Raw genomic sequence first — 25,276 nt, forward strand, 5'->3', positions numbered from 1 at the left:
TTCTAGGTAACTAAATATTGTACAATAAGTTGCATAACTTGATATAGTCAGAGAAACATTCTCCAACTTCCAAAACATGTTTATTATTAAACAATTAAATAAAAACACGACAAATCAATTACGAATAATACGAAAATGGTACTCCTCACGAAATATCTTACAATTAAAAGAGAGAGGAATGTGGCAGGATATATTTCCTGAGAATTCTGCGTAAGTTTTGCCTGCATAACCTCCTCACTTTCACTTTTCATTTCTACAAACTTCTTAAATCTGTATAAATACAAATTTTTGAATTAGAACATAATTATTTTGTAGAGGAGAAGTGAAAGACCTTCTAAATGCATCTCCTCAATGTGTATATGCTGGAATGGACCCTACAGCTCCAAGTCTTCATGTTGGCAATCTTTTAGTATTAATAAATTTGTTGCATTGGCAGAGAGGTGGCCACAATGTAATTGCACTGGTAATTTAAAATATGAAACATACTTCTAGGAACAAACCTAATTATTATTATTAGTTAGGTGGTGCAACAGGAAGGATAGGTGATCCAAGTGGCAAAAATACAGAAAGAGAAAAGTTAAATGATAACTTTATTAATGGAAATTTGTTATCAATCCAAAACAATTTAGAAGTAATTTTTAAAAACCATAAGAAATACTTTGCCAAAGATATGAAACTTGGAACATTGACGTGAGTTTATAATATCATTTTCTAGAGTTTATTAATCAGAATTATTTGATTTCAGTATATTAAATAATGAAGATTGGTACAAGAAATTAACTCCTGTTGATTTGTTGGGAAACGCTGGACGTTTTCTTCGAATGGGAACGTTGTTATCACGTACAAGTGTACAAACAAGATTGCAATCACCAGCAGGGATGAGCCTAACAGAGTTTAGTTATCAATTGTTTCAAGCTTATGATTGGCTGCATTTATATCAAAATTATGGGTGTCGTTTTCAGGTAAATAGTCATTTAAGTTAATATGTTCCATAAAGATATATATTTTTCTAGGTAGGTGGGTGTGATCAAATGGGAAATATAATGTCCGGTCAAGAATTGATCAGTAAAGCATGTAAAACGCAAGTATATGGTTTAACTTTACCACTCATCACTACGGAAATGGGAAACAAGCTGGGAAAGACGGCGGGTAACGCAGTTTGGCTCTCCGGTGACAAAACTTCACCGTTTACATTCTATCAGTTTTGGATGCGCTTGTCTGACGCCGAAGCTGAAAAAATGTTGTGTCTTTTTACATTCGAATCAATTGGCGCAATAAATGATTTAATACGGCAACATAGAGCAGCACCCGAAAAGAGACTGGCACAAAAACATCTTGCTGAACAAGTTACGTTATTGGTGCATGGAGATGAAGGTTTAGCAAAGGCGCAAGAAGCATCTAAAGCTTTATATGAGGGCGATGTGACTGCATTGGCAAAGCTAGACAGTCTTCAGTTAGTTGATATGTTTAAAGGAGCTGAAGTTGTTGAAGTTTTGGCAGAAGCAGGGATGAGTTTAATGGACATGTCTTTAAAAGTGGGCTGCTTTGCAAATCAAAGTATAAAATATGCCATAATTATTTATTAATAGTTATTAATAATTATTTTTTAGTTGATGCTGCCAGAATTATATCTGCTGGGGGATTTTATGTTAACCAAAAACGGGCGAATAATCCTAATGAAGTCTTTAATTACAACGTACACAAACTAGCTAACAATATTACTTTAATTAGAGTCGGAAAAAGGAACTACTACATTGTTAAATGGTTGTAACGTGAATAATTAAAAGAGTATAAGAGTATTTGTACATATTTTTTATTACAATAGTAGGCAACTCAATAAACCTAGTGTCAACGTGCCTAACATGTGCATAACCTAAACATTTGTTTTCAAACGTGTTTTGTTTTTCTCCCAAGTGAACATGGATTTATTCATTGTTAATCGGTAATATACTTGATAAAATTATATTAAAAATTGATATTTAAATTTGTAAATTGTAGCCATTTAGATGTTGAACAACCAGTGGGGAATGACGAAGAAGAAGTCAAGTTAAAGGCAACGTTAAATCGGATTGAAAAGAATCGCGCAAAAAGGCAGAAACGGAGAGTAAAAGAACAAGATCAGAAACAACTGAAATGGGATATTATACAAAGACGCATTGTAGATAACGACTTTAAATACATTCAACCAGACACTAATCAAGCATACTTTGATGATAATATTGATGAATTCGCTAAGAAATTAGAAGGTGATGTTGATGAAGATTCTGCACTGAAAGAAGAATCAAAAGTAATAGGAGATACAAGTAAAGAAGTTAAGAAACAGAAAACAAAAAAGAGAAAGATTGAGAGTGGTGAAACAATTGATGGTTTTACTGTGTTAGCCACAACAGATCTTAAACAAGAGTCTCAAGTAAAAAGAGTACTCCCTGAGTGGTTATCTAATCCTACAGTAATATCTGTAGATTTACAAAATTTGCAAACAAAAGTGTCAAGCATAAAGTGCTTGAGCAAGCAATTGAGAAACAAGTTGAAAGCAGAAAACATTAAATATTTGTTTCCTGTGCAAGCAACTGTCATTCCATACCTGTTAAATAGTTTAAACTTGAAACACTGCATGTCACCCAGAGATATTTGTGTGTCTGCACCAACAGGTAGTGGCAAAACATTAGCATTTGCCCTCCCTATCATTCAAGCATTACAGGATACTTTTATAAAAAGAATTAGGGCTTTGATTATTCTTCCTACACAAGATTTAGCAACACAAGTTTTTCATACATTCAAGAAGTATACAGAGGGTACTAAATTGGATGTTTGTCTTGCCACTGGTGGTACTCAGTTCCTGCTGGAGCAGAAAGAACTTGTTGTGAACAGTATGTGACAATATAAATTAGTAGAACGTAATGTAATAGATTTATCTTTTAGATGCAGCATTTGGATGGGTGAGCAGAGTTGATATTTTAGTCGGCACAGCTGGCCGTCTTGTCGATCACATCAAACACACACCTGGATTCACTCTGGAATATTTAGAATATCTCGTCGTGGATGAAGCTGATCGTGTTCTGGATAATGTGCAGAACGATTGGTTATATCATCTGGAAAAACATATTTATAATGAAGAACCTACCGATTTAAATATATTAAACTTGAGTAATTACCGATCAAGGCGAGCCCCACAGAAATTATTATTCTCTGCAACACTATCGCAAGATCCCGAAAAACTTCACAAGCTCGGATTGTTCCAGCCAAAGTTATTCACATCCATTATCGAGGGGGAAGAAAAAAATGTTACGAACATTTCGGAGAATTTCATTGGAAAATACACAACGCCAAAGGAATTAACAGAGAAATATATTATTACGTCATTGGATTTGAAACCGCTAGTTTTATACCAGTTTATTAAAAACGAAAATTTATCCAGGACTTTGGTGTTTACGCATTCGTTGGAAAATGCGCACAGATTAAAGGTGTTACTGCAGAATTTGTTTGGTGAAGAGGGTAAAATTGAAGAAATTGGATCGAAGTTGGATGGTAATTTAAGGAATAAATTAATAAAGAAGTTTAATAGTGGAGAAATCGACATGTAAGTGAACCATCCACAAAATTAATTTTTTAATATTCTAATTTATAATTATTTCATTATAGATTAATTTGTACTGATGCTTTGGCTCGTGGTATTGACTTATGCGGTGTGCAATGTGTAATTTCATACAGTGCACCGAAACATCTCAATACTTATATTCATCGTGCTGGTCGTACGGCGCGTGCGGGAGAACAAGGTCTGGCTGTGACCATGTTAGTCCAAGAGCAGTTAACTAAATTCAATGAGATGCTATCGCGCGGTGAGAAAACCACTTTGCAGGAAATTAAAATCGACGAAGAACAATTGCAAGGTCACGTCCAACAATACCAGGAAGCGCTCACTGCACTCAAGACTACCGTACATGCCGAGGATGTTGAAAAGAGTAAAAAGTTACAGGCATCAAAACGCCAAAGTCTAAAAACAAAGGCGTCTATAAAGTCGTAGTTATATTAAATATTTGCATTTGATTTATTTGTTAATGTTAATATGATAAATAGGAAGGAATACAAAACGCAAAGAGGTAATTTTATTTTAGATTTATTACCTAAATATAATAACGAGTACAATTTTATTTTACATTATTCTGTTAAAAACATTAATCATCTCTTATTAGTTTTGTTTCATGTTTAAATTTGTCTTTACTTTTCTTCATTTGTTTGTGTGTTGCTATTTTAAAAAGTTCTGTCTGTATACTGGTAGTAATTACAGATGATTCTTGTTTGTCGTCGAAGTTTTTCATTTTCATTTCGTTCACGTATCGAGTTCTGAGTGGGCGTCGTTGTGAAACGCGTCAATTCTTCGGCGGTGGTTGCGTCAGAGTATCGAATTAAATGAATGATCGATGGTGTATTGCTTGCCATCGTTTGCTGTTGGGTTGTCTGTCGTTTATGCGATCATGTGGTGTAGTATAAAAAATATAAGCTGCCGTATTTTTTTGCCATTTTGTTTGTTTGTATAAAAAGGTTGACGTGCGCATGATTCGCCGCTGATGTAGTGCTTGTTTTTGCTTATTTCAATTACAGACGGATAGCGTACGCGCTCTCACAACGAAATCGTACAATTTGTGCATTTCGGAAACTCGGAAGTTTATGTTTGTGAAATTAAAACAAGTAAAAGATATACAAATTGCACTCATTATTTGATTATTAATTACGGTATGCTTACGGTTTTAGCATCATTTGTATACATTTTACTGTATTTTTGTATTTTTCTTTCTCCCTTTTGTCAACAGATCAGAAGCTAATAGTTTTTTTTTTCTCTGCGACGGCTATCGTTGCACACCTCCAGGGTTTCTAGTGCTGGAGGAGCGCGACAAGAGCTGCGATCGTTAATTAGTTAGTACTTTACAATAATATGGTTGCTATTTACATCATCTTAATCAATTGGTTGCCGTCTTTCGCTTGGAAATAGATAAAAACATTTGCAATCGGTAGACAATCGGAAATCATCATCAAGTAACTTCATTTCGTTTGTGTGTGAATTGATTCGAAAAGCAGCAGGCTTAAGAAGTAACTTATAACACATTTTATTCATCACAATTATTACAAGAAAACTAAAGCAAGGCTTCAATGCATCCGGAATTTCGGCCAGCTTCATACTGTTCAAATTTGCTACGCGTTTAAAATTACTTCCAATTTACGTTTAATTACTTTATCCATTCATTCATTTACTTATAAAATCAATAAATAAAATTACAAGTGGTATCAATTGCTGATATTCCATGTCAGGGTTGTGTTGTGATTTTAATCACAGAAATATTCACATATTTTCAAACAGTACGAAGATGTAAAATTTGCATCGATTTTCAAATTTTCATTATCCCACAATCTAAGCACTTTTTTGACACTACACGCACTTTTATTAGATATATTTTTTATTTTTTATATGATACTAAACGTAGCTAAAACCTATCTATATAACTACTTAGCCTATAAGTAAATTCACTCGGCGTCCCTTTGAGGACCCCGCCGCTCTTCGTAGTAAATCAAAGATATCATAATGCTTTCCACGAGAAGAAAACCATTAGAAAATAAATCAATTACGCGTTCTCTTGCATTACTCGCAGCGTTTAAAACTAATAGGTGATTGTAAATAAAAGAAGTAAACTAATTATAAAAATAAATGGATTTGCGTCGCCTGACAATTGGAGGTCTCGCGCATTACTTAAATATATCAATGAACTATATACAAATGGGTGCGGGGGCGACATTGCCAACGACAGCGATGAACCATTTCCCGCCCGAGACACAAGTCACCCAGAATCGTTCGTCGTCCTAATCTCACTCGTTTAGTCAATCGTTTATCGCTCAGTAAGATGCGCGCAAGTCGTCCCAGTTTAGTTGGAAATATAAGGCGGCTGTGTCCATTTGTCAGGCGCTAACACACGTTGCCGTCAATCTTGCAGTAAGTCTTCCGATACAGATACTTACAGGTGAAAGAGTTAATAAATATATTTTGGGGGTTACTGCAAGATAGAAAAATAGTTCGCATTTGTGATTAGTACTTTTTGTAACCAGACTGTTTCTTCGTTTACTGCAGTTTTGCACTCAATATGTGTATGCGTGTATGTATGTAAGTGTATTTGCGTGGCCTATTAAATCAGATATACAATATGATTGGTGTGGACGAGAGTTGTGCAGTCGTTAAATGTACTTACAAAACAAATGAACAAGCACATCCGGCATTCTTCTCGTCTTCTCGGAACGTCCTTAAATCTCAAAACATTCGCGTCTGCTTGTTTACGCACTGATTTATAATTGACCGTTCATACCACACAACAGTTTTGCATATGTATAAATGAAATCGCACACTAGTAAGGTTGAGATCACTCTTGAACTTGGTTTTATGTTACGAGTACGTGGCGGCTGGGACACTGATCTTTCCGCCACTAGTAGTCAATGAAATCCATTTTCGTTTGGTTGGCTTGTGCATGTTTCCTGCGTCCTTCTATACGAAAGACTTACCTAAATGTCCAACTTTTCTATGTACTATGAGAGGCGCGGCCGCTTCGGCACTTCGCTGTTTTCATCTTCTTCTTCGTCCGAATCGCCACCTTCGTAATCAACCAAACTCTGAAAAGTTCACCCAAACGTATTATACAATGTAATAAAATATGTATACATAAAATATGGAATAACATGCTTACTCGTTTGAATAAAGCCGACTTGTTTTCAGTTGGTGCAGGACTACTAGGTGGTTGAGCCCCACTATTGGCATTATTGTTCAGGACAGTCGACTTTTGCGAGGAATTATTGTTCATTTTGGGTCCATTATTCTCCACCTTCTTCTCGATTATCTTGCCTATACTATCCAGATCTGTGTCAATTTTTTTCGACAAAATATCCGTAGTGCCTGCCGGTACTATCGTTTCGTTATCGTCAAAATCGTCATCTTCGTTGAACCACATCTCCTCCTCTTCCTCCATTTGTCTTTGATCGCGCCTATACCTACTATTACGTAATATCGAGGGAACCCTGTGACAGAAAACATACCCCCTATAATGAACAAGTTACAATAATAATGAAAATAACCGTACCCCTCAAGTGCATTGCGCTCCCTGTCCTTCAGCTTATCTTGGTGTTGATCGTACCGCGACTTGAGCGACTTAAACGTCTGCACGTAGCCGATGTCGTCCAGACTCTTGCCGTAATTTTCAACCACGTGCGAACACAGTGTCTTGATATCTTCCAGTTTAATAAACTCAAACATTTCAATGATAGCCGAGTCCAGCAGATTGTAGCGGCCGTTATTGCGCACGAAAGCATCGACAACGGGCGCAAACAAGTTGCCTTTGATGATGTAACGATTGTAGAACTCGTCCTTGAGCGCGATTAGCTTGCGCATGAATCGCAGCGCGCATAGCACGAGAAATTTGTGCGTAGACTTCATCAGTACAAGAATACGCCGTAGCAGATCCTTGTTGAGGATGCAGTTTTTGATGTGGTACGTATGATGTTCAACGCAAAACGAGAGCAGCTCCAGAATCAGACCCAACAGTTGTACTGTCTGGTAGTCTTCCTTCTGAGGCTCCCCATGCGCCGTGTTCTTGAGTAAAGGATCTGAACAGAAAAAGTCTGGTTTCATTTCAACTCATTCAACGAAATAAGTGTTTAATTTTTTTCAATTCTACTTACCTATAAGGATCAAAACGCTGTGTTTATAGAAGAAATTAAGAAAATCGGTCTTCTCCGATTTGTTCACCTGCGCGAGCATATTCTCCGGATCCAGAAGTAACCTAAGCACTCCCATCAGTTGCACCGCGCCGCCCAGTTCCGGATCCGTGTCGCAAATCATTTGTTCTATAACTATATTAAGTAGAATTTGGTCCTCGTCCGTATTGTTGGCTTGCTGTAGCGTGTACTCTCTAACAAAGGAAGGTGAATATTCCACGATGTAAGTGAGAATATCAATGGAAGCAGTCTTTGTTTTCTGGTCGTCCATCGCGAGCGTGATTTCGAGCGCGGAAAGAATTCCCAGATTCGTCAACGTCTTATAAAACGTCTCCTTCGCCTGCGGCTGAAGATTCTGCGAATAATTGCAGAACTCTTTGAGGAAGAGCACCAAATCGCGTCGTTTACCATCAGTTGTGTTCGGCTCAGTGAGCATTTGAAATAGCTCTGTAAGGAACTTTTCGTCCTCTTGTACAAGCGACACTATCTCCACCTTGTTGAAGAAGATGAAACTGCTAAGCGTCGTTAGCATGTTATCTTCAAAGACGGACGGCGTCGGCAGTACAACGTCCTGGATGTACTGCACCCGGAACGTCTGGTGAATCTTTGAGAGCAGCTCGGTGTTGCGAATGGGAATGGCCTCCTTGAATTTGGCTTGCTGCTTGAGATACTCGCGATGTTTCTTTCGCGTCAGACAGGATGGGTCATACTCTAGGCAACCGACCACGTCAAAGATAACGTCGTCACCAAACATCACTTCGAAAAGCGCGTTCTTATTCAACAGGAAGATGTTTTTGAATATGTCGTAAAGATGATGCAGGCCGTCAAAGTTCTCCAGATCTTCGCACATGTGGAATAAATTTAACAATTTTTTAATGTAACCTTCACTCTCTATGGCAGCAGCGAGTTTTTCCTTGCGCATTGGCGAACTTAAGCAATTACTAATCAATTCACTTATGTCTTCTAGCCGGCTGAGCTCGCAACTGGGCAATTCAATCGGCGGCGCCGAGTCGGACATATCGTCAAACCGCTCATCTTCGGACTCTTCAACGATATCCTGTGTGATTTCAACTGAGGGATCTTTACCTTGCACTTGGCAGATTTTCTCCCAGATTTCATCACAACCAGCCTTCTCTTGGAAGCTTAAAGCTAAGTCAAAATTATCACCTTCTGACCACACAATCAATGTGTCTTGCTGCTTTTGATAAGCTGTGTCTGGTTGAATTTTTGACTCCAACAACAAAGAACCATCACTCTCTGCTCGAACCAGCAATGAAATTGCTTTTAGTCTGTCCACATAAGCTGAAGACACATGACCGGTGCCACGATCGTCCCATTGCCTATCTGCGTTCAACGCATATAGCTTCACCCTTCTTCTTGTGTCCGTCATTTTATTTATATTCTTTTAATTTACAATTAAACTACAAATGGTTATGTCCCACATGCCTGCAAACACAAACAAATTATTCTAGACTAGTGTCACACTCACACACAAATCAACTAAACTTATTTGCGTAAAATCTCAAGTTCAAACTAACGATACTATTCTCAAAGACGACTAAAAAGATCATGACGAATGTTTGGCTTGAGTAAGCATAAACAAACGTCAGGCCTTCATTACTTGAATAACCTAAATAAGGCAGCAAAACTGTGTTTGATGCGATCGACGCCGATCGCCGAGCCGATATTACGCACCTGACTATCAGGAAAGATCGTCTGAAAATTAGTTTTTTCACTTCGTCAGCCACCAAGGTAGTTTGCTCCTAAACGATCGTCACTAGCGAGCGACGAAATTTCGCTCACGAAAATTTACTCGGATACCCAGCACACGCCGTTAGCCGCACAGTAACTCGATCAGCATCAACTGGGAACTGTGAATGTCCATCGGACGCAAACGCACTTCCAAACTGATATTTACATTAGCGACTATAAATATTATTTACTAATTTATTAACCGTCCATTGATATATTATTGTTAGCGGACACAACACTAATCGCTACCGCCATATTGAATTCACAACAACGCTAAACGGGGTCCACAAGGGCAATCGCAAGGACAGCGCGCACATGCGCGCCAATTTCAAATATTGCCATGCAACACCGCATTTTACAGCGGAGCATGTTGGAGTCTTACGAAATATTCATTACATAATCGTAATTAACAGTATTTTAAACGTAATATTTTCTGATTTACTATTATTGGATACAGAAAAACAAAGTCATAAACTATAAACAAAAATAAAAAGAAAGTCAATCAAGTAGTTGCCTACCCAGAAGGCGCAACTATTCTAACAAAGACAATAAACAGTAGTTCGCAGTAATTACAAACGATTTCTCAGCATTCGGCTTGATGTAGATCTATGTTTATGTGTTAAATTAATAGATCTGAAGTAAAGGTGCGCGTTAAATCGTTTATTATTCATGTACTGGTAGTTTTTAATATCAAATTGACGCCGAGGCACCGGTGTTCTTTGTTTACAAGAAGTACGTTATAAAGATTGTATGCAATGAAATATATATCGTACAGATAATTTATTGTGACAAATTACAATAATAATTGAGAACAAACAGTTGAGAATACCAAAACCTAATCCACCAATTGAATTTTTATAAAAATCTAGTTCTCGCATAATATATATAGATATCAGTATTGTATTTAATTATTGTTTGTAGATCCAATGTTACTGCATGCAACCCATTATACAGTAATATTGTCATGCGTAGCAACGTTGCCAAATTGCAATTGCATAAACTCACACTGAAGCGCTTATCGTCTAGCAGGTCACGGGGCTGATGCTCACAGTCACAAATCCAAACACAAGAAAATGATGATTCAATGACAAAACAAAGTTTAACCTGCAATATTCCACATCTAATTTTTAACACGCTCAGCTAAGCAACCAAAGTCGTAAACGTAACAAGTTACTTTTATAATGATTGTTTCGAAATAACTAGTTAACGAAATGGATTACAAATATGAAACACTAATATCTAGAGTAATAGAAAACGTTCGCGGTCATCATATGACCCTCAAAATAAACAAGTTTCAATGTGGTTATGAAATGAACATTTCCAGAAACTGGTCACATTCATTCAAAGTATACATTCTCCTATTGCTTATATTGTCATCAATTGGTTTGACGAATTTTACATTACAAATTTATAATATTTCGTACTTTATTGTATTATTAGCTGCATTTGCATTTATATTTCATAAATTAACATCTATTCTAAAATCAGGTATGTATGAAATCAGTTGTGTAAAATCAGATTATCATGAAGAGATTTTTTAGAGAATTTACTTGTTGTGAAAAATGTTGGTTATCAAATTGAGGTGAATTATCTGTTTGGAAAGAAAAGAACATTTATACCATGGCCTTCAGTTGAATCAATATTCATAAATGAAGTTATATCAATGGTAACACAATTAAAAAATATTTTTCAGTTTCTAATACAAATATTATTATAGCAAAGGGTGCTCTTTATGTTAACCATTAAAACATGGTTGGAAGAAGAAAAGAAGCATAAACTATTTCCCTTATTCCAGGTAATATTTAGTTTTCCACTGTAAAGTTTTGAATTATAATTTTGTTTTATTCTAGATGACAAGTCCTAGACTTAGAGATATAAAAGATGTGTACAGATTGTTAAAGTTGTTATAATTTTTTATATAAATTAAATTCTGGTGATGATATGATAGAGTCTGTAAGTTTTAATTCATTGTACAAAGCTGACCAATCAGGTGTTTGATTATTGATGCTTTCACACTTGTTTAGCACTGTTTTAGTTTTTTCTACTTGAGACGGGTTGATTTGTGATGGTTGAGGCTCGATTTTGAACTTGCACTGGTTGTTTATTCCAGTTCTGATGATTGCTGCAAACTCTCTAGTTGCTCTGTGTTGATATTCCGTAAAACGTTTGATTGTGGACATAAACTCTTTGTCGGAGTCTAAAAATTATAAAATATGTTAGATTAATCGAAATTTCACAAAGTATAAAATTCAAAACCCACCCATACTGCTTCCTGGCGAACAGCAAGTAAATTCTTCAGTTTCGGCTGTATAAACTCGGCATTTTGTAATGCCTAGCAGAAAACATGAAAAGTTCGTTATATTTTGACAGAACCACTGTGACCTTGAGTCAAAGTCAAACGATGTCGTTTTTAAATTGAACACGAAGTATAGATATATATATAGTATATCTATACTTCGTGAAATTGAATAACAGCACAAATAAAGTATAAACGGCCGCTGTTGTAAAACAGTGATGCAGAATAACTTCTTGTGGCAAAGTGTGCAATTGTAAATTTGAAATAGAGATTATTTAATCAGTTGTTCAAACATGAATAAAACAAAAGTATTGCCGAAACCAGGGATCGAACCAGGGACCTTTAGATCTTCAGTCTAACGCTCTCCCAACTGAGCTATTTCGGCCGATAAAACGCAGTATTCAATGAAAGTATACAGAGCAATGAATTGTTTTTATTTACCAAAGACCGAAAATATCTAAATTTTCAATATATTTTTCTAAACTGCAAAAACATCAGATTAGGGTAAAGAACAAAAATGTAGTAAGTGAATACGATAATAACAAAATTGCATATAGACTGTATTGTTATCATAAGCTATAGTAGCCATAGATTACTAGTCCACTAGTATTACTTGTTTACACACTGCATTTATCAAAGTAAGAGCGTTAAGCATTAGTAAACAAAATTTCTAAGGTACATTTATATTATACACGTGATTAGTTGTACATTTTTTGATCAGGTCTGTACGGCCATGCTAATTTTAAATGTTACCTTCAGTGGCACAATTCAAGAGTGTATTTTTTCTACTTCCATCCGAAAAATGCATGTTAATAATTTAATAAATAACTTATATTTATAATAATTATCGCAAATACTGAAAATAAAAATTAAAAACAATTTTTTCTAGGAACAAACTACTTGCGGATATGAATATTAAATGATATGTTCGATGCATTGTTGCAATTAGAATATGAAATTGTAACTGGCCCTGCATTAGTACTATAGTTCTTTATATTGTTTTTAAATATGTGGTCATTGTGGTTGATAGTAGTACCAGAGGTAGTTACTTCATTGACTTTAGTTCTGATGGGGGTGCTAATGGCAATGTCATTATTTGTAGCATCCTCACTTGTTGTTGACTCTATATGCTTCATTATAAGATTTGCAGCATGGATTTTCTTACTTAAAGAGTGATCACTACAAGTTTCAGCAAATGTAGTTGACTTCCAGCCTCCATGTCTTCCAGTATATGATTTTGGTTCAGGCAGTTTAAGGAATTCAGCCACTACTCGTGAGAGATTTCCAAATTTATTTATGCCTGTTGGTTGCGATATACACTTCCCATTATAATAATTGAGAAAAAATCGAGAACAGTTAATGTCAGGTGGTCGCAGTTCCATATATTTTTTACAAGTTTGGTAAAATTCACCTCCAACTACAAATTGTCGCTCAGTTGTTGTTGCTGTATTGGGAATCTGGACTAATAAAGTTGAATTGTCATCCTTAACATGGTGGGTTTCAATGCTCTGTAGTTCCTCCCTGTGGCATGCTCCCATAATTCCAAAAATTAAAGCAACTTTGGTAAATAAAAACTTATAATCTGGAGCATATAATAAAAACTGTTTGATGTGTTCATCACTAAGGATTTTAGACTTCTTTGGTGTGAATCCAACAGATTGGTTTTTCAAATATGCTCGAAGCTTGTCATAATTGCTAATGTCCACATTGTTTTTTAGCTCAATTGTACCTCGTAACTTTGAATAAGTGGCCCATAATGTGGATGGTTTCATTGTCTTTGCCAATGTTGTGAAATATGCCAATAATACATTTTCTGACAAAGAATTCGTGTGTGATTGTTGTTGCCAGCTTATAAAACTTGCATAAGTTTTATTATATTGCTCTTTTGATCTTGCTGAAAGCGAATTCTCAGTGCTTGAGGATGCCAAATCTGGCCAGTCGGAAGTGCAAGCGAAGTTTTCGTCTTTGTCCATGTTTAGGTGGTAGTTATTTTTTAACGTTAATGTTAAATTAGTATCAATACAGCTTAGTAACCATTTATGTGCTATGAATGTTCTGCAGCCGCCCTGGCCACGGTTGAATTAAATCGAAATACCGAGGTTGACATACGGTAAACACGGTTCCTGATTGGCTCTATGTCAGTTGTCATTTCAGGAACAACTGGTCAATGTAGGTCCAACTTATTTGAAATCATGTAATATAATATAATTATTTCTACTTCCATCTATAAAGCGCCAGTTTTTCCACGGTTTTTAGACTCATGTTATAATATATAATATAACTTTACATTTACCAGTAGTGTGCGAGCCAATTTCGAAAATTTAAAATACAAAAGTTCAAATACAAAAACGTGGAAATAGAGTACAAGTAGAAAAAACAGCGTAAACATCTTGAAATACAATGAAAAAATGAAAAACAAAATAGCGTACAGTAAGTGTTTACTTAACTTTACTTAGCGTAAACATCACATGACTAAATCTAATATACTATTATAACAAAATTTATCCAAATTATCTTTTGTTTCACTCGCATAAAATTTTAAACAAAATTAATAATTAATTAACTATTTTCTTTATGCATCAGGATCTCTACTCTTAATAAAATGGAATCTAATCTATACTAAAACTTACTGACAAATAAACTCAAAATGAACACGTACATATATTCGTACATACGTGAGAAGAAGTAACTCGACAGGTAAACCATGCACAAATTTAAACAAATGAAAAATATAAAGAATACATGAAAAAGAAGAAGACTGCTATGTTTCGATTTTATAAGACCGGGACAGCGCGTACGCAGTCCCGACTACCAAAAATTGCGCGCCCGAGTTATCCACATTAGGGATAATCGCAGGGGTCAGCCCAGCCGTAGTGCAATGGGAGGGCCTCACCCTGGGGAACCGCCTTGTTGATCACGGTAACCCCTACGCCAGGTAAGTATGCTTTGCTTACGTAGGTAGTAAAAACGCTTTTTTTTTTTTGGAAAACATTTAATAAATTAAGTATAAACAAAACAATTAAATAGAAAATAACTTACACAGTACATATTTCTTATTGTTTACGATTTAATAATAATTTTTATACAGTACCTTTTGACGAACAAATTACCTGCTAATTTTTAAAATTTACATATGATTGACATCATTGATGATTTTACGACGAGAGTTTTATTATTATGTCACTTGTGCCCTGATACGTAGGTAGTAAAAAACACAAAGTAGAGACGTTAATAATAGGGAAGAGAGGGAGAAAAGGGGAGTAATTAATTTAGAGGAATATTTGTGAGAGTTTTTTGGTTATTTCTATAATGATTTTTAAGGGGATGATTTAGTATGTTTTCTGTTAAGTTGGACGCTAAAATGTGATGTTTATAAAAATTGGTATTTAATTTTTTAATGTAATTTGAAATTGTTTCGCAGCGCGTACGTTCATGAATAATTTTGGTGCGAATTCGAGATTGTCGCGTGATTTTGAGTATGTTCCGGAGAATCGCGTTTTGGAAAATTTGCATTTTGGATTTAGTTGTTTTTGCAGCAAGTTCAGTTACTTGTGATCCGTACGTTAAAATTGGAAGAATGTAAGATTTGTAGATTTGGGTTTTCAGATGTGTATTTAATTTTGAATGGGGTCCAAGAAGGGGGTATAATTTTGTTTTGGTAATTCTGGCTTTGCATAAGGCTGAAGAGATGTGTTTTTTGAAAGTTAATTTTTTGTCAATAATTACGCCTAAATATTTAGGGTCGGGTGTTTCTGGGATGTTTAAATTGTTTAAAGAAGGAGTAGATTGATGATTTTTGGATTTTCTTCGGTTGCCGAAGTAGGTAATTGTGGATTTTTCCGGGTTTGGGAGGAGTTTCCACTTTTGGTAATACATTTGGAGTTTGTTTAGGTGTTGTTGGGTGTATTTGTTAGCTTGAGCGGTTTGAGATGATGTAGTGATGATTGCGGTATCATCAGCAAACAAGGCAATATCGGTATTTGGATCGGTAGGAATGTCGTGGGTATAAATGTTGTAAAGTTGGGGAGAAAGTACGCCGCCTTGTGGGACCCCTGTGGTTAATTTTTGCGAGTTGGAAAAAGTGTTTTGAAGTTTTACTTGGAAAGAGCGATTGCTCAGGTAGTTGCGTATTAGCAGGATTAGATTTTTGGGATATTTTAAGAGAATAAGTTTATAAATTAACGCGTCATGCCAAATAGTGTCGAATGCTTTTGTTAAGTCTATTGTAGTTAAAGAGGTAGTTTTGTTCAGATTAGTGTTAATGGTGATTTTGTTAATAATTCTAGCTATTTGCATGTTAGTAGAATGATGTTTTCGGAAGCCAAATTGGGAGTCAGGTATAACTTTAAGTAATTGGGTGTGTTTTGTTAGTTCTACATTAATAATTTTTTCGTTAAGTTTACCGAGCATAGAAATTAAGCTAATAGGACGATAATTTTGTGGAAGTGTTGGGTTTTTATTCGGTTTTGCTATTGGGATTACTACAGAGTGTTTAAATTGTTTAGGGAAGTAATTTAGTTGGTAGCATGCATTATAGATTTTTACTAGTTGAAGGATAAAGTTGTTTGGATATTTTTTGATCATTTCGTTAGTAATTTTGTCTTTACCAGGAGATTTTTTATTGGGAAGTGATTTAATAAGTGATTGTAATGACGTGAAATTTATAATTGGATCGCCTGGATTTGTTTGAGGTTGTTGTAGGAAATTTTTAATCGTATTTTGTATGTGGTCATGAAATGTGTTATCGTGTAGGTGATCGGTAAGGGAGGAAGATTTAGAAAATTCGTCAGCCAGGGCATCACTCTTTTCTTGTGTAGAAAATTTGATGCCATTGGTCGTGTGTAATGGAGTGTTTTTTTGATTGGGAATTCTTAGTTGTTTTATGATTTTATGAACGGATAGGAGATTCTTGGTATTGGATAGTTTATGATTCCATTGCAGGTTGGTGTAGGAGGCAATTTTTTCATTAATTTCTTGGGATATTTTATTAATTTGGGGTTTAAGGATTTGGAATAGATTATATTTTTGGGATGTTTTACGTAGTTTGTTTTTGGTGTTAATTAAGTATAGGATGTCACGGGGAAGTTGTAGTTTATGTGAGGGAGTGTTTATAATTTGTGTGTTTTTGTGGTATGCATTCAAAGTGGCATTTGTTAGTCGGTGCAGGGCTTTGTCAATGCTGTAAGTACTGTGTAATGGAAAATTGGGATTTTGGTTTTTCAGGTAGTTTTTATAATTGGACCAGTTTGTAATTCGGGAAATTTTGGTATTTAATTTTATGGGGACTTTTAAGTGGATTCGCGTGGCGACAGGTAGATGATCGGAGTCCAGGTCATTGACCGTTGAAGGAGGTTCAACATAAAATTTTAAGTTGGTGACAATTAGGTCTATTGTGGAAGGATTATTGCCATTTGTCGGGTAATGGGTGTAAGAATTTTGTGGGTAAAGTAAGTTAAGTTGTGGATGACAATTAAGGAAATCATTTAGGATTTTTCCATTTTGGTTAGTTGATGAATTATTCCAGTTCGTGTGTTTCGCGTTAAAGTCGCCAAGGATTATGGTATTTGGAAATTTTGTGATATATTTTAATTCGTTAAGGTCAGATGCAAATTTCGGATAATTATAGAAGTTGGTAATGCGAATTTTATTTACTAGGATGCTAATTGAGTTTTCGGTTTCGAGGAGTTGATCATAGTGAAGTTCTTTTTTAATGTATATTGCAATTTTTTTGTTGGAAATAAGATTGTAATTCACAATTTTTGGAAGAGGTTTTTTGGATTTGGAGGCTTCTTGTATACATGCAACATGAATTTTGTTTTGTTCTAGAAAATGTCGAAATTGAAGGATTTTGTTTTGTAGGGAGCATGCGTTCCATGTAATGATTTTTAAATGATTTAAGGATTTAGGATCCATAATGTTTAAGAATAACTATTAGTTTCTCCACCTCCGTTGGAGCGTTGTCAATTTCAGGTTTGATTTTTTGGAATTTTTGTAGGATGTTTATATATGATTGCATGGGATGATGAGTATTAGGAGTGGTGTTAGTGTTATTTGTGTGTGTATTTTTTGGCGAGGAGTTTTGCGCAATGGAAGGTGTTGCTTTGTAATATGGCTTTGGAAGCGGGAATGTCTTGTCGTTGATTGTGAGGTTTGGAGTTCTAACGTCAGCTACTTTAATGTGTTTTGTTGTACATACCTGTTGTAAGCAGGGCATCCGGTGAAGTTTGCTGGGTGAGGTCCGGTACAATTTGTGCATATCGGTGGTGCATCTGGCTCCTTATCGCAGTCCTGAGTGAGATGATTTTTTGGGCATTTAACGCATCTTGGGGCGCTCCGGCAGTTTTCTGTTCCGTGGCCGAACTCCTGACATCTTCGACACATTGTTATTTTCGTGGGTTTTATATAGCGTTCGTAGTGGATGAATGCACCGTCTATGCTTTTGATTTTTTTAATGTCATTTATGTTGGTTTCCGACGTGAGTTTAATTAGGTATGATCGACTTTCCGAGTCATCTTTCTTGCTTTTCATTTTCCGCACGTATAGCACGCCCGGATGTTGCTGTTTGTAAAACTTCGTAAGTTCTTCTTCTTCCAAAAATGGTACAGTTTTGATGACTAGAGATTTTGTAGCTTCTGTCAGTTTGCGATAGGAAAAATACTCCAGTTGTTGATGGTCGAATAAATTAATAAGTTTTTTGTAGTCGTTGTCTGATTTCACAAATATTTTTGTTCTGTTCCCGTAAAAGATTGTTGGAGTTTGCGCTGTAGTTGTAATGATTTTCTGGTGAAATTGTTTATAATTTATAATTTTAGATTTGATCACGATTGGAGGTAATTTTTGGTCGGTATTGGGTGTCGTAGTTGCATTTGTATCGATTCCAATGTTAGAACGGTTGATTTGATTGGTTTGTTGTGCGTGATTTCGTGCGTCGTTTTCGTTTTGTCCGTTGTTTTTCCGCTTGCGTCTTTTGTTTTGAACCTCCTGGAAAGGCTCTTCTTCCACTTCTTCCTGCGCTTCCTCGTGGTCGGTATGGATTTCTTCCACCGCCCTGGCCACGGTTGAATTAAATCGAAATACCGAGGTTGACATACGGTAAACACGGTTCCTGATTGGCTCTATGTCAGTTGTCATTTCAGGAACAACTGGTCAATATACGCTACAAACAGAACAAAACCTAACCTAAAGGATATGCAACCAAATATACATACATTTAAAATGGTCAATGTAGGTCCAACTCACGTCCAACTTATTTGAAATCATGTAATATAATATAATTATTTCTACTTCCATCTATAAAGCGCCAGTTTTTCCACGGTTTTTAGACTCATGTTATAATATATAATATAACTTTACATTTACCAGTAGTGTGCGAGCCAATTTCGAAAATTTAAAATACAAAAGTTCAAATACAAAAACGTGGAAATAGAGTACAAGTAGAAAAAACAGCGTAAACATCACATGACTAAATCTAATATACTATTATAACAAAATTTATCCAAATTATCTTTTGTTTCACTCGCATAAAATTTTAAACAAAATTAATAATTAATTAACTATTTTCTTTATGCATCAGGATCTCTACTCTTAATAAAATGGAATCTAATCTATACTAAAACTTACTGACAAATAAACTCAAAATGAACACGTACATATATTCGTACATACGTGAGAAGAAGTAACTCGACAGGTAAACCATGCACAAATTTAAACAAATGAAAAATATAAAGAATACATGAAAAAGAAGAAGACTGCTATGTTTCGATTTTATAAGACCGGGACAGCGCGTACGCAGTCCCGACTACCAAAAATTGCGCGCCCGAGTTATCCACATTAGGGATAATCGCAGGGGTCAGCCCAGCCGTAGTGCAATGGGAGGGCCTCACCCTGGGGGAACCGCCTTGTTGATCACGGTAACCCCTACGCCAGGTAAGTATGCTTTGCCTTGGACTTGTCAGTGTTTATAAGCACAGGCATAAAATCTTCTTGCGTAAGAAGTATTCGCACTGACATCTATGTTTACCTACCTCAAGCATTCATTGTGTTGAAACCTCCGTGCCTCTAACCACCACTAATTGTCGAAATAGCTATTAGGTAACATCCGGATAGACAAACACTTGCACTTATTTGCAATTGTTTTAGTATAGTATCATTTAACAAGGATAACTTGTGAAGATACAGCTTTTACTTTAATAATTAATATTCACTTTCTCGTAAAGCTGTAGCTTTTCAACTCAAGCATTTCATTGATTATTCAGGATTTATTATGTTTTTACCCTACAATTAATCATTTAATTGTATTAATTGATGTATTAAATATAATTGTGATATCATAATAATTATACACAATAAATATGGAAGTGCGTTAAAATCTATATATATAAAATTTGCGTGTCACAGTGTTTGTTTCCATACTCCTCCGAAACGGCTTTACCGATTTTACCAAATTTTATATGCGTATTCAGTAGGTCTGAGAATCGGCTAACATCTATTTTTGGTCAAATTCTTTTGTTTTTATTTTTTTATAATGTGGAATTAAAAATACATACAACCCTAAATTTTAGTTTTTATCACCAACCCCTATTTCTTTATAGCCATTTTAGTAATTTAATCATTTTTCATCCCGCTCAGAGAAAATTTTTATGTGCGTATTCAGTAGGTCTGAGAATCGGTAACTTCATATCTCTAAGTGATAAGGGTTGTTCACCCTTAATTTTTTTTTAATTTTGGGCGAAATTTTTTGTTTTTATTTTTTTAATGTGGCATTAAAATATACATACAACCCTAAATTTTTGGTTTCTTATCACCAAACCCCTATTTTTTTATAATAAGTAAGTTACTTTTTGTCTACACTAAAATTTATCTAGAAACTAGAAATAATTTATATGGCAAAACAACGTTTGCCCGGTTAACTAGTAATCTATAAAAAATCATTACAGAGTATTAATACAAAGTAAATATATTCTAACTTCTTCAAAAATAATGATAATACAAAAAACATTGATAATTTTACTTCGGTTAGAATCAGGAAAAACTAATTTGATGAAGATGTGAAAAAAAAATTTGTGCACTTGCATCCATCCCTTGTGGGGATCGAACCCACGACCTTTGGATTAGAAGTCCAACGCGCTATCCGCTGCGCCAAAGGGACTACATAAAGACGCGCTGTTAGAAATCGTTGTGGATGACACTAGTTCCCATGAACTCGTTAAATTTTGCAAGTGCACACGAATCGTATAAATTGTAGGGCTGTACAAATTAGCCGGCCAAGCCGGTTAAGGAAGTTAACCAGGCTAGTTAGCTGGCTGACTACTCGGCTTAGCCGGTTAACCGAAATTAGCCAGGCTAATCAGCTAAAAGGCTAAAAGGCCAATTGCCTAATTTTATATTTTATACAATATCTTTGTTTCCAAATGCAAGTGATAACAATTCGCCGCGTTATCAATACGTTTGTCGGACTTGGTCCGAACAGATATTGTATAAAATATAAAATTAGGCAATTGGCCGATTTAGCCTTTAGCTGATTAGCCTGGCTAATTTCGCTTAACCGGCTAAGCCGAGTAGTCAGCCAGCTAATTAGCCTGGTTAACTTCCCTTAACCGGCTTGGCCGGCTAATTTGTACAGCCCTAATAAATTGTTTCCTGCAATATTTTTCTTATTTTGATCCAAGATACGACGAATTTTACTTTTTAAGTTGAAATTTCGTATAAAAATACAAGGATAGAAATACACCAACCAATTATAACCACTAAAAACTGTGAGTACATGTTGTGAATTTGTCCATAGTTTAAACGCATTCTTGACTCGTCAACAAAATACAAGTTACGTCGAAATCGCAAATCAATCTCCCAGAATTTTGCTAAACCATATTCACCAATAAGGCTCCATTCGTTGTTAATGCTATCGTAGAGTACAGCATTTTTCATTAAATAAAAGGCCGCTGTGAGATTCATTAAAACGCCGTCGACTATTTTATAGTTTTCGGTTAAATATTTTGGATCAAGGTCGTACGGTATATCGTAGTGCCCTAGAATAACAACAATTAATATAGTTTTCAGTGTGAATTCAACTTATCATCGACAAGTATTGTTCGTGCGTGGATATTTGTATAACTGATGAGTCATTGTGAATTATACCTGTTTCTGTATTCATGTCGACTGCAATAGCGAAACGAACGTTATTCTTAATCATATCTTCAACTTCTAGGACAGAACTTCCTCGTATCTTTTCAAATAAAGTTTTGTATGGTTCTGCACGATACATTTTTGTAAAGATGGCATAATGTGGTACGAACTGTATAAAATATCCAAATTGCTTTGGGCAAGCTGATTCATCGTTTTAATTTCATCTGAATATCTAAGGATAAGTAAGAATCAGCGTGAGAAATAAGTGTATTTAATTAGATGGTAAGATGTAGGTACTAACATTAGCTTTGAAATTAATGAAGTTAGTTTCGTTGTGAAGATTGAAGTTATAATTAGAATGTACATCAATAGAAATCAATCTTGCGAATCATGCGAATGCCATTAAAATAATGTTCTTGATGTACAGAATTGCTGCACCACATTTGCATGACCAGTAAAACGTTTTTGTATCTTGGTTGGTATTGTGGAAGACTTTTCAAAACAAGCTGCAATTACATGACAGAGTGACATGATACCTGCTACACTTGATAGCGCATCCCAAAACCTTGCATTTATTTAGCAGGGATGCAGTGAATCGTTGCAAGAGGTGGTCAAATCATGTGCGCGGCTTTAGGCTTACGGATTTTTTAGGTTTACCCTAAATATCTTTGTGAAAGTTGATATTACCCCATGGTAAAGGGCAAAAAAAAACCGAAATCGCCTCTTTTACCATCTTTCATATTATAGCCCCATGATAATTTTTAAAAGACAACAATAACTAAAAATTGGTTAAATTGAAAAAATACTAACAGGTTTATAAAATAGCAAAATTAAAAATATTTTCTTTTTATTCACAACAGTTTTATTTTTTAGCCCATTTGGGGTAATTTACCCCGGTTCCCCGACCGCTGCACTAAACAAATACTGTTGGTGCTTTAGCTGACCACGTACTGTACATTATATTTACAGACTACCCGTTAAAAGTGGTGGTGGTCAATCACCGGAACGCATGTATAAAATGGTAAGTAAAAGTGATCAAGGTAAGGTTAAACATTGTAAGGGAGTGAGATCTACGTTCCGAGACAAGGCAGTTTTAAGATAAACCAACTTAGAAATACCATCAATACAAATAATATCCACGAAGGCGGATCAAATACATATACAAACAACCAGGGAATTATTACTCTGAAATGATTTCCAATATTATTCAAGCTACAGGTATAAATACTTGCTGATAATACTTACTTTGGATTTTATTACTTTCATTTATAAATACGTAATCCATTGTATAGTTTAAAATATTTATTTATTAAATTTCTACGTGATTTTATTGGATTTTACAATAAAATCTATGAGTTTGACATGTTTTGCCCTGATGGCATCTTTATAAACTTATGATCACGTAGAAATTTAATAAATAAATATTTTAAACTTACTTTGAAGTTGGAACTAATACTACTGTTTTTATTATTGAAGTTGGTGATGTATTGCCTGCATAATAAAAAATAAAATAAATAAAAGGAAATACTTCATCATATTCATCTCATTAATGAATTATAATTCAGGGTCAACACAGGTCAACACAAAATTTTCCTTTTCGTTTAAAGGTTTAATTTCGATAATTTAGGTCATAACTACACGAAAAAAAAATATATGACATAAAGAAGTTTGAAATCAGAAGTTTCTGAATCAGAATTCAGATTTAACAATATTTTACAAAATTTGGGATTTTTATGTTTAATTAAGGATAGAACTATACAAATAACCTAATTTATCATTTTCATGAAATTTTATTATTAAAATAACTTATAAAAAAGTGAAATATAGTTTAAAAGTGTACATTTTTGCTCTTTCTTTTGTGATCATAAGTGCTTTCTCTCAATAAACCCCAGATATAATCTCCCATCATATTTTCGTTATATTGGCCTTGATATCGTTGTTCGAAGTTCTTGATGTCCTGATGAAAACGTTCTCCTTGCTCTTCGGAATATGCCCCCATGTTATTTTTAAACTTATCTATGTGCGCATGTAGCATATGTACTTTCAATGACATCCTGCAACCTTAAAATGTTTCAACATGTCTTCAACTAATTTTTCGTAGTTTTTAGCTTTGTTATTTCCTAAGAATCCAGTTACTACTGCTTTAAAACTGATCCAACTTGCTTTTTGGGTGTGATTCAGCAATTTTGGAAATTTTTCATCGGCGAAAATTTGCCTAATTTGCGGATTTCAATGGAACTAAGAGATGAGCTACTTTTCGGAGATAATTTTTTTGGTGGTGAAGGAATTGGTCGTGTCTGGTCGTGTGCAATTGGAGCAGAAGAAGACTCAAGATTAGGATATTCAAGAGGTTTTGCATTGTTTCCGCTACGTCTTTTATTTGGATTTACAGCGCAAAAGTAGCCGTCATGATCTTTCGTGATCTTTCGGTTCTCGCCAGATTCTTGGTACTGCAAATTTCATAAATCTTTTCTCTCCACGATACCAACCTAACATATGGAAATAACAAATGATATCTTTATTACATTTGAATTACTGTTTAATTAAAAATTGCTTACCTTCCAAAGATCTTTTACAACTACTACAAGCCACATGTGGGACCCATGACTTGTCTTGATTGCGAACAGGAAAATTAAAATAAGCTTCGTACGCTTCACAGAGAACCTGAGATGTCTTCAGTTTAAATTTTGTGTCTCGAACTTTTATAAACTGACCACATATATAACAAAATGCATCAGCATCATGTTTACACGTTCGCGATGACATTTTAACTTTAAACGATTTGATCGAAGTTTGTCACTCGACTGCTGTAAACGTATATGTAGACGTGAATGCGGAGTTGATAGTATTAACTGAGGCGCAGAGCCAGAGGTGTCCCTTTTATATTACTGCACAAAATCATAGATCGTGAGAACACCTCTGGTCACATAGCTAACTGTACAATTCTAATGTTTGTGTTTAGTCTAGGGCAGAAATTCCTTGCTGTGCGCTAGACGCCCAAAATATGTTTAGTCTGAAACTGATAAGTGGTAGGTTTGAGGTGGTGTGTTTACATATATTGAATAATTAAATAGAGACCGTGTGACTGTCGCTTTGCCCTGTTCAATGTTTTAACTTTGAACAACACTTCGCCGCGTTATCAATACGTTTGTCGGACTTGACCCGAACATTTATAAAAAAAAATTGAAAATTAGTATTATTACTACAGATATCACAAAAGCAAACTTTATACCAAAATGAGGTATTTGCTGGTAGTTGTTGCGCATAATTAACCCAAAAATCATAAAATAAACTTTAGGCAAAAAATAAAAAATTTTTGTTGAGCCGTGTTATGTATTTATATTAACCTGCAATCAT

The 25,276-nt window shown here is 35.1% G+C and overlaps 4 protein-coding genes and 4 non-coding genes across 9 annotated transcripts; 2 read left to right on the forward strand and 6 right to left on the reverse strand.

Annotated features, from left to right (window-relative positions):
- Nucleotides 1-7: 7 nt before the first annotated feature.
- TyrRS-m (Tyrosine--tRNA ligase, mitochondrial) lies at nucleotides 8-1,799 on the forward strand. Its single transcript, XM_065312588.1, has 6 exons — nucleotides 8-210; nucleotides 316-463; nucleotides 518-690; nucleotides 746-962; nucleotides 1,014-1,557; nucleotides 1,611-1,799. The coding sequence occupies exons 1-6, from the start codon at nucleotides 77-79 to the stop codon at nucleotides 1,769-1,771; spliced, it is 1,377 nt and encodes a 458-aa protein (XP_065168660.1). The 5' UTR covers nucleotides 8-76; the 3' UTR covers nucleotides 1,772-1,799.
- Nucleotides 1,800-1,802: 3 nt separating this feature from the next.
- Nucleotides 1,803-4,097, forward strand: Dbp73D (putative ATP-dependent RNA helicase Dbp73D). Its single transcript, XM_065312582.1, has 4 exons — nucleotides 1,803-1,942; nucleotides 1,999-2,870; nucleotides 2,923-3,580; nucleotides 3,643-4,097. The coding sequence occupies exons 1-4, from the start codon at nucleotides 1,920-1,922 to the stop codon at nucleotides 4,022-4,024; spliced, it is 1,935 nt and encodes a 644-aa protein (XP_065168654.1). The 5' UTR covers nucleotides 1,803-1,919; the 3' UTR covers nucleotides 4,025-4,097.
- Nucleotides 4,098-4,101: 4 nt separating this feature from the next.
- flfl (serine/threonine-protein phosphatase 4 regulatory subunit 3 flfl) lies at nucleotides 4,102-9,781 on the reverse strand. Of its 2 annotated transcripts, none has more exons than XM_065312581.1 (5): nucleotides 9,445-9,781; nucleotides 7,714-9,195; nucleotides 7,116-7,638; nucleotides 6,726-7,053; nucleotides 4,102-6,651 (listed from the first exon to the last, which is right to left on the reverse strand). In XM_065312581.1, the coding sequence occupies exons 2-5, from the start codon at nucleotides 9,137-9,139 to the stop codon at nucleotides 6,568-6,570; spliced, it is 2,361 nt and encodes a 786-aa protein (XP_065168653.1). In that variant the 5' UTR covers nucleotides 9,140-9,195; nucleotides 9,445-9,781; the 3' UTR covers nucleotides 4,102-6,567. The 2 variants fall into 2 exon arrangements, with proteins under 2 accessions (XP_065168653.1, XP_065168652.1); XM_065312580.1 differs by having other exon boundaries at nucleotides 7,116-7,653.
- A 1,541-nt stretch (nucleotides 9,782-11,322) lies between these two features.
- LOC135798907 (uncharacterized) lies at nucleotides 11,323-13,961 on the reverse strand. The gene is made up of 2 exons (XM_065311892.1): nucleotides 11,762-13,961; nucleotides 11,323-11,698 (listed from the first exon to the last, which is right to left on the reverse strand). The coding sequence occupies exon 1, from the start codon at nucleotides 13,768-13,770 to the stop codon at nucleotides 12,694-12,696; it is 1,077 nt and encodes a 358-aa protein (XP_065167964.1). The 5' UTR covers nucleotides 13,771-13,961; the 3' UTR covers nucleotides 11,323-11,698; nucleotides 11,762-12,693.
- On the reverse strand, nucleotides 12,110-12,182 carry TRNAF-GAA (transfer RNA phenylalanine (anticodon GAA)). Its single transcript has one exon. It is a non-coding gene; the product is annotated as a tRNA-Phe (tRNA).
- Nucleotides 13,962-14,578: 617 nt separating the features above from the next.
- On the reverse strand, nucleotides 14,579-14,740 carry LOC135799918 (U1 spliceosomal RNA). The gene has a single exon (XR_010550083.1). It is a non-coding gene; the product is annotated as a U1 spliceosomal RNA (small nuclear RNA).
- Nucleotides 14,741-19,568: 4,828 nt separating this feature from the next.
- LOC135799929 (U1 spliceosomal RNA) lies at nucleotides 19,569-19,731 on the reverse strand. Its single transcript, XR_010550094.1, has one exon. It is a non-coding gene; the product is annotated as a U1 spliceosomal RNA (small nuclear RNA).
- Nucleotides 19,732-20,872: 1,141 nt separating this feature from the next.
- On the reverse strand, nucleotides 20,873-20,945 carry TRNAR-UCU (transfer RNA arginine (anticodon UCU)). Its single transcript has one exon. It is a non-coding gene; the product is annotated as a tRNA-Arg (tRNA).
- Between the last annotated feature and the right edge of the window lie 4,331 nt (nucleotides 20,946-25,276).

This window comes from Atheta coriaria, unplaced genomic scaffold (assembly GCF_025399875.1).
Source record: "Atheta coriaria isolate IRGN ID8LTWV9N9 unplaced genomic scaffold, Caltech_Dcor_3.1 hic_scaffold_9_pilon, whole genome shotgun sequence".
In the NCBI taxonomy this organism is placed as follows: Eukaryota; Metazoa; Arthropoda; class Insecta; order Coleoptera; family Staphylinidae; genus Dalotia; species Dalotia coriaria.